At 29.7% G+C, this 9,761-nt stretch overlaps 1 protein-coding gene across 1 annotated transcript in view; it reads right to left on the bottom strand.

The window, feature by feature from the left end:
• Positions 1–5,094: 5,094 nt before the first annotated feature.
• Positions 5,095–9,761, bottom strand: part of LOC111629213 (centrosomal protein of 162 kDa-like) — a 64,893-nt gene continuing 60,226 nt past the window's right edge. The window contains exon 12 of the mRNA XM_023373091.1: positions 5,095–5,504. Within this exon, the coding sequence (XP_023228859.1) occupies positions 5,438–5,504 (67 nt within the window). The 3' untranslated portion in view covers positions 5,095–5,437. The remainder of the gene's footprint in view (positions 5,505–9,761) is intronic.

Here is a 9,761-nt window from a genome sequence, read left to right as displayed (position 1 = left end):
AATAATACCACCTTTTCTCATTACGTCAATGTTTCCATATAAAATTTAAGCAGTTATGAAAGAAATAAGGTACAAGGGAAAATTTAAATAAATTAGAAATATATATAATGTAAAGTTATGTTTGATTGATTCGATAGTTTTCATATATCCAAAGTCTGATTGGTTGTAGTTTTGAAGCTTTCGTTGGTTGTAGCTCACTGACTGCTCCGACCCGACTACAAATATTTAAATTTTTAAATCTGTCTGACTAGAATGATCAGTTGGTCGGCCGACTGCTGTTGCCATGGCAACACGACTTGCAGTCAGACTAGTCGATCATAGTCTGAAACAGCCCTTAGAGGTATACACTTTTGCACATTCCAGAGAGAAATATTTTTAAACTCTGAATTTTTTTTCAAACTTATTTATGTACTCTCTATCCTCTAATTTGTTTTCTTTTCAGCATTAATATAATTTTGGAAAAAAAGAAATAATCTGAGATAATAAATAAACAAATAGTATAGTGTACAAGGTAGGCATCAAAATTTTCCGGCCTAACTATATTTTAGATACAATAGGAATAAAATAATGATAGTATTAGATAGCACCATCCATATGTGGACTAATAAAACAGTTTTTCCGATCAATTTGCATAAGTTGCTTGGAAACATTCATTTAGTTAAATTTGTTGCATTAATTTGCATGATGTTCACCTTTCAGAACAATGCACTAGTGCACATGATTGCCATTGCCAAGGCTACAGTAAAACAGTAAAGGTTCGAGGAGCTTGACCATCCAGCCTACAGTCTGAACCTAGCTCCTAGTGATTATTTGTTTCAAAAACTCAAAAAAGACCTTTGAAAAAGTGATGAAAATAGCAAGAGGCAGTTTATGAGCATTTTGTAGACAAAAGGACAGACTTTTTTTTTAAGGGGAATGAAATGCTAATTCCAAGATGTAATATGTATGTTGATTTGCAAGGAGACTATATTTAAAAAAATGAATCATTGTTTTATATAACATCAAAACATAGTTAGGCCACAAACTTTTGGCACCTATCATGTAGTTTTGAAATTTTATCAAAAACCTCTTAATTATCATTGTAAAATAAATTTGCACATTGCCTTGCAGCAAGATCATTTTCTCCAAATCTAAATTAAGTGAGTTCTTTTAATAAAAAATTCAAGTAGTAACTTTTATTTATAACTTTGTGTAAAAATCTTAAATTCCAACCTTGTATAAATATGATACAGAAGAATGAATATTTTATTTTCTTAGTTTTTAAAATAATGGAATGAAATTAATATTGATATTTAATGTTCTAGTTCAGTGGTAGCCAACCGGATGTCTGTGACATCCAGTTGGCTACCACTTGGACATTGATCAACTCAAAATTACCTGATGTATTATCAGGTAATTTTGAGATTATCAGGTAATTTTGAAAGAAATGCAAAATGCTTGGTTGCTTTTTCTCACTCAATGGAGGATTTTTATTCAAATCTAAAACTAAGCACAAAATGACTTATCAATAAATAATATGAGTGTGATAGTCATCCTTCGTGGATAAGAGCAAAAAATCCATAAACTTATTTCAAACAAGCAGCAACAAACTTCACACTAATTTCTTATAATTAAACAAGTGAATTTCATATTAATAAAGTAAAATGAAACTTTTATGATAATTATTCTATAGATGTTTGTATTGTTTAAAAAAATTCATGATAGTGGTCTGTGGGATTCAAAATTGTGAGTTTAGTTATCTGTGTGGTCAGAAAGGTTGGCAACTGCTGTTCTAGTTCAAATTAAAAGTGTTATTGATATAAAGAAGACAAAGTATTCAATATTATGAATTTAATATTTGCTTGACTGTAGATCTTATCAAAATGTTAACTTATTAGGATTAACAATATCTACTGTATCTAAATTATTGTCATAATATAATTTGAATATACATTCACACAAGATAACACAGATTTATAAGTAAATGCATATGAATAAATATAAATTCCATAAAATTTACACACTATTATATTTTACATTTTGAATTTTGAAAAATTTTTAACTAAAGTTCATTTATGGGAGAAAGATATACAGGGTGTCCAATAAGGAAACTGACAAACTTTTACCATGTATTCTAGAGGTCATTTAAGCAAAAAGTTTCTACAAACTATGTCAATTCTCATATGTTTGAGATTTCAGCAGAAATAGTCAAAACATGTTTTAGTATATTAATACAGTACAGTTTGGGTTGCTTGGTTATCTGTAGTAAGCTGCCAGATAGTGTAAGTTACTATAATAATCATCATTTATCCCTTTACTTTGGGCTTTACCCTTATAATTTGCAAAAAATTCAGAATTTATTACTTGGAGATTTGGTGCATCACATACAATATTGCCAATGATTGCAGAACAATTTAAAGTTTCCTGCATTTTAAGTTTTTACAGATGAAGATTAATTTAGTCAAGATAGAATTAACAATATCTGAAATTCTTATACAGTAGAGTGTCATTTATCTGAATCAATTGGGGACTGGGGTTATTCGGATAACTTATTTTTCAAATAACCGATTATGTACGAAAAAAAAAATTAACCTATCCCATGTTGAAATTTTTCTCTGTTGTGTGTCGCTTCATGTTGAATTTTTGTTGAGATAAGCCTAACGAAAATTTTTATAATAATAATCGTGGTTATTGTAGTGTTAAAAATTATTTCTTTATTTTGTACAAACAAAATAAATATATTGGAAAATATAAAAACAACAAAAAAAAAACTTTAGAAGTTAATCTAGTATCAAAAATTTTTGATTCAGCATGACACACAGTCCTCAGAAAATCACTACACAAAAGTGCCAGTGCTGCCAGCTAAAACACACACACACCAACAAAAAAAAAATTTTTGGAGTAGCCCAAGACATAGCCAAAGATTGTAGTGCCACAGCACTAGCGGAAATTTAAATTTGCCAACTGGAATTCTTTCAGATAACTGACGTTTTGGATAAACAACGCTCTACTGTACTTAGAATTCTCATAAGACATGCTTGTAGGTAACCATCAACATTGGTTTTATATAAAAATGTGGTATGGGTTACTAAAAAATAACCTTATTGGACCATATTTTATAAAAGGTTCTCTTATAGCAAATTGCTACTGAAATTTCTTGAAGAAAGTCTGTCAGAGTGCATAGAAAATATTCCTCTTGAAGCACAATGCTGCATTTAGTTCCAACAAGATGGACAACACTACACTATGGTAGAGAAATCAAAGCATTTCTTAACTACAAATTTCCTTATTACAAATTTTCTTAACTACAAATTTCCATGATACAGAGCCTATCCTTCTTATCCACCTAGGTGGATAAGAAGATGGTGAATAAGAAGGATAGGCTCTGTATCATGGCCACCATGATCACTTGACTTACTGCCCTAAATTTCTTTCTATAGGGTTGTCTTAAATCTTGCATGTACAATAATGATGAACTAGATATGCAAGAGGAGTTGGTTGTAAGAGTAGTCAAGAAGGTATATTCTATCTGAAATAATCTTGCAAACATTAACTGGCAGAATTCCATGGCCAAAAGAATAGTGGCATGTTTAGAAAACAGACATTTTAAGCAATTATAGTATTTGTTATAACATAATTAAAATTGTTCATAATTGCTGTTTCATAATTAAAACTGTTTTTGTTTTCATTACAATGTGAAATAATATANACCATATTTTATAAAAGGTTCTCTTATAGCAAATTGCTACTGAAATTTCTTGAAGAAAGTCTGTCAGAGTGCATAGAAAATATTCCTCTTGAAGCACAATGCTGCATTTAGTTCCAACAAGATGGACAACACTACACTATGGTAGAGAAATCAAAGCATTTCTTAACTACAAATTTCCTTATTACAAATTTTCTTAACTACAAATTTCCATGATACAGAGCCTATCCTTCTTATCCACCTAGGTGGATAAGAAGATGGTGAATAAGAAGGATAGGCTCTGTATCATGGCCACCATGATCACTTGACTTACTGCCCTAAATTTCTTTCTATAGGGTTGTCTTAAATCTTGCATGTACAATAATGATGAACTAGATATGCAAGAGGAGTTGGTTGTAAGAGTAGTCAAGAAGGTATATTCTATCTGAAATAATCTTGCAAACATTAACTGGCAGAATTCCATGGCCAAAAGAATAGTGGCATGTTTAGAAAACAGACATTTTAAGCAATTATAGTATTTGTTATAACATAATTAAAATTGTTCATAATTGCTGTTTCATAATTAAAACTGTTTTTGTTTTCATTACAATGTGAAATAATATATAAGAAACACTCAAAAGAATTGTAGAAATTATGGTTTTTCTTTTATTAAATAAAATATTATGAGATAAAAGAAAAAATATATATAACTGCAGGATAATCTTCAGAATTTAAACAATTTGTAAAAAACTTGGTTGCTTGCTGTTCTCTCAATTACATGTATTTCCTTCAGAATTAGTACAAAGTTACCATTGAGAACACTGAGTGGAAAAAGTAGGTTTGTTGACACAAAAGGATATGCATTATGGATTTAATGCCCCTCAGTCCTAAGATTATAATAGTGACTGCTGGAATAACCAAATTTCTATGCTTGCTATATTTGCTATGTTTCACCCATGTTTTACATAGCCATTTGGTTATTCCAGCAGTCACTATAATAATATTAGGACTGAAGAGAGCATTAAGCCTGAAATGCATATCTTTTTGTGTCAATAAACCTACTTTTTCCACTCAGTATTTCTGTATGATTTGTTCTCAACAGCAAATTTATAAAAAATTTTAAAACTTTTTGAATATTGTAACTGATGATCCTAAACAACAAATTCTTCATTATAAGTATTTTGCTTAAGATTTATTTCATAAAAAAGTAATTTTATGCAAATCATTAAAATTGTTTATTATTTTACTAGTTTTTATGCATTTCTTAAAATTTTTGCTTTTTGTGAAAGTTTTTTTTTTTATTGAAGTCAATGCCAAAAATAAAGAAAATTTATAGAATATAAAGTAATGAATGTTTAGCAGATACATTTAATGTATGGTACATTACAAACTTGTATAAAAAACTAAATACTGTCATTTATTTAAATATTTTTTATTATAATTTAATATTCAAATCATCTGTGCAAGGTTTATTACAATAAACTATTTATTAACTAACTTGAATTTGTGTTTTTAGAAGCTTCTAACAACAAATAACTTTTATTTAAAATTTCCCATAAATAAAAATTAACAATTCTGTTTCATAAATAAGCCATCCTTAAAACATTCTATATATAAATACTTGTATAAATGTAGTTTACAATATTAAATAATAAAAAATAAGTATGAAATATTTATCAGCAGATAATTTTCTTTAAATAAAAAGTTATTACTTGGAATATTTTCAATGGACGGTTGACTAGTTAGATAAATTCTAATAATTAAGAGATATTGTCAGACTGATACTCCAACACTCAAGCCATTAACTTTCTTCTGTAACACATTTACAAGTCTTTCCAACCTAAAGAAAAATATTCATTAGTGGTTAATTTGAATTGATATATTTTATATCATACACATATATACATACATAAGCATATGCTAGACTAATTTGAACATTGAAATTACTTGATTCAATTAATTATTTAGAGAAATTAAATATTTGGTTATCTAGGTTATAAAAAGAAAAATAATAATATACATTTCAGTTCATTTATTTATCATTATATACTAAAGATAAAATATATAATGAATATAGACAGGAAAAGAAAAAATAAACAGCTCAATAACATTTTGGAGTAGAACAAAGTACTGAAAAATATTACAACTTTGTAACTATAAATAATTTAAATTTCCACTTTAATTAAAAACTGTAAGAACATTTTATTTAATATAAATTATATGAATTTAATACATCCACTCAACAGAATTATATATAATAAAATAAATATGCAGTATTTATTAATACATTTAGTCTTAATATTAATGATTTTCATGTGTATATAATGATTTAATCATTAATAAATTCACTGATCTAACTTAATCTAAATTATGTAGTCTAATAAATTTTATATTATTTATTATTAATAAATTTGTCCATCTCTCTTATTAGTTTTACCTATATTACACAAAAGAATTTTTGAGTCTTTACTATACTTTGCTTCAACTATAATAAATGATTCTAATAAAACTAATATTTATAAAATATATATAATTGAACAGTTATTATAAGCGATATAATATATTATATCTAAAATTACTTGAGATCAACATCTTTCTTTCAAAATTCAATCATCAAATCATTGAATATTATATTTTTATTAGTTTNCTAATGATATCAGAATCAGCAGCAGCAATAATAATAATATGAAAATTAAATTCAAATTATGATAAATAAAAGAATCAATCAATCAATATTTCTTGGATAAAATTAAACATTTTTTGAATGAATACAAGAAAAATATACATAGGCTGAAAAGAAAGTAGTGGCAACATATTCATATAATTAATTTCAAACTTTTCTTATGTCTTCCAGCAATACTTTATTAAAAACAAACATTTTTGGCCTAGTTTATGCCTGCTTCAGATTCTACACATTGTTGTGTATGTAAAGCAGGGCTGTGGAGTTGCGTAAAAATCTACCGACTCCAACTCTGACTTTTCCTTACCATCCGACTCCGACTCCGTTTCATATACATAACAAGTTGGTAAGTAAAAAGGGAGTCGGAGTCGGCGGATTTTTTGACGACTCCGACTCCGGCTAAAACACCAAAACTCCACGACTCCAACTCCTACTCCACAGCCCTGGTGTAAAGAATTTTTGCACCAATGATTTTTCAAAATGTCAAGTGTAATTGAGCAAAGAACATGCATTAAATTTTGTTTTCACAATGGAATTACTGCTACAAAAATGTTGGAAATGTTGCAAGAAACATTTGGTGACAACAGTCTATCAAAAGCAAGTGTTTGAATGGTACAAGATGTTCAAGGCAGAGAATGTGTCAAAGACAAACCATGCTCTGATAAACCATCCACTTTAACTGATGAACATATTGCTCAAGTCAGAGACTTGGTGCTCAATGATCATCATTTAGCAATTGGACATTATTGAATATTATTAACAAAAAAATTAAAGACTATCTGCCCAAAAGGGGCCACCATTTATTTTTTGTGTTCCAGACTTCACATTCACGGCAACAGACCTTCCTTTATAGGCTACATGCCACCAGAATTTAAAAACAGTCCTTTAAAAAACACAATTACATCCAATTAAAAAATTTTTTTAAAAAAGGAACTGGTGTTATACAGACGTTTTGCTTTCTATGGGGTGTTTCTGCTTTTATCTACTGGAACAAGTGCTGGAAAATGCAGATTTAGGAAACTTCCCCCTGGTGACGATACATTCCAATTTTTTCTTTTGCAAATTTTTCATCCAATGGAATTTTTTAAAGACTGTCTGCCTTTTGGGCAGACAGTCTTTAATTTTTTGTTAATAATAATAATCTCCATTGGATGAAAAATTTACAAAAGAAATTATTGAACATGTTCCAGTATCATTTGGATCTTGTCAAGCAATTTTAAAGGATCTTTTGGGCTTGAGATGCATTGCTTCTGAAGTCATCCTGAAAACATCAAATTCTTTCCAAAAGCAGCAACATCTTCAAGTGGCTGAGAAAATGCATTCTCAAGGCAAATTGTTCTCAAACGTATCATTATGAGGTAATAAAACATGAATCTATGCTTTTGATACTGAAACAACTCAACAATCAAGTGAATGGGACCCGAAAGGTAAAGCAAGACCAAAAAACTACATCAAAGCCAGTCAAAAATCAAGGTTGCGTTGTCTGTTTTCTTCAATTGTCATGATGTTGTGAATCATGAATTCCTTCCAACTGGTCAAACTGTCAACAAAGACTATTATTTGAGCATTTTGTGTTGTTTGCATGAAACAATTCATAGAAAATGGCCAATTTGTGGCAAGAAAATGCATAGATTTTGCACCACAATAATGCATCTGCTCACAATGCTCTTGTTGTTAATGAATTTTTGACAAAAAAATTCAACAAATTAATTCTGCAAGATCCATATTTACCTGATATGGCACTGCATGACTTCCTGTTTCCCCAACTAAAATTTATGCTTTGTGGTCACCATTCTGAGTCAATTGATGCCATAAAATAAAATTTGTTGCAAGTCTCAAAGGGGTTTCACGAAAATGACTTTAAAGCACATTTCAAGATAAAAAAAAAAAAAAAACCAGCATAAGTGTATTGCAGTGGGATGGAATTACTTTGAAGTGGACAAAATAAATTTTGACAAATAAATTCAAGCCTTGCATTTTATTGAACCCATTCCCTCAGCACTACTAAGTTCTAAATCAATAGACCTGTTGTTGATTGGTCGAGCTGTCAATTTTCTTTAATATAAGAAGTATAGGGAGTTGACAATCTGTCTCTCTCCAATCTGTGGTTGGCTCTTGCTGAGTAGCTTGTTCAGCAATCTGTTTGTGAACTGATTTGTTTGTTGGTTTGTGAACTGATTGAGTTTTCAAACAATAAGTGAGCCATTTATATATATATATATATATACAGTGGGTGATTGGTTAACGAACAGATCGGATAATAAACACTTTTACGAAAGATTTTTATGTTCAGACAACGAACACATGATTGGATAACACCCCACCCCACAGAACAAACACAAGAAGAAGCGATGTAAAATAATGAATACCGATTGGTCTTCCCTTATCTTCAGGAAGCAATTTGAAACTTTTCGGAGTGTGGGAGATGTCGACATCGATGCTCAAGCCGGTATATACCGATCGGATAGTATTCTTCCAAACTTTGAAACTCTCCCTTGTAATTCCAGTCTTTTATTTTTCTGAAGAAACAATTCTTTTATGTATTTGCGAGACTGTCGGGTAGGCACTCGTTAAGTTTTGCATCTGTTTTTTTTTTTTTTCGAAAGGTGAGAGTATAATAGCAAAGGTAGAGTGGGCAGAAGATGCCTAATGTTGCTGGGCAGTATGATGTGAACAGGTCTACAGTAGGCTGCAGTTCAATCTTATTTAAAATACTGTATAATCAAGAAGACTCAAGCAGCTAAAGGAGTAACAAAAATCACATCTGAGAAATAAAGAACATCGAAGAGTTCATAATGGAACCTGAAACGGATCTGACGACAGAAAAATGCCGAGAACTCTTGAATGAAGAACACCAAGAAACTCGGCAAGATATGTTTTCTGCTAAAAACAGGATTAATGCCAATATCTGTTATTAAAAACCCTTTGAAGAAGTGGGAGGATGTCAGAACAACAGTCTTAAAATGGCATCCAAACCAGGCTGTGGTTTGGGGATTTCTACAATTGCAATGCTATTAATTACTTACGAAAAATCCTGAAGAAGAGAGAAAAGCAATCAACATTAGACAGATTCTTTAACCCTTTCAAATGGAAAAAAACATGACTAATAAAAACACAAGACTGTGTATATATGTATTTTATTATTACATATAATAAACATAGTAATAAAGTACAGTAGAGCGTCGATTTTCCGAATCAATTGGGGACTGGGGTTGTTCGTATAACTGATATTTCGGATAACCGATTTGTGTACGAAAAAATAGTTTAACATATCCGATATTAAAATTTTTCTCCATTGCGTGTCGCTTTGCGTTGAATTTTCGTCGATGTTAAGCCTAACGAAGACTATTGTATCGTAAAAAATTATTTTTTTATTTTGTACAAACAAAATAAATATATTGAAAAATATAAAAACAA

Source organism: Centruroides sculpturatus, unplaced genomic scaffold (assembly GCF_000671375.1).
Source record: "Centruroides sculpturatus isolate CEXI.00-Female unplaced genomic scaffold, Cexi_2.0 scaffold495, whole genome shotgun sequence".
Taxonomy (NCBI): domain Eukaryota; kingdom Metazoa; phylum Arthropoda; class Arachnida; order Scorpiones; family Buthidae; genus Centruroides; species Centruroides sculpturatus.
This window is presented reverse-complemented; position numbering and strand designations above follow the sequence as displayed.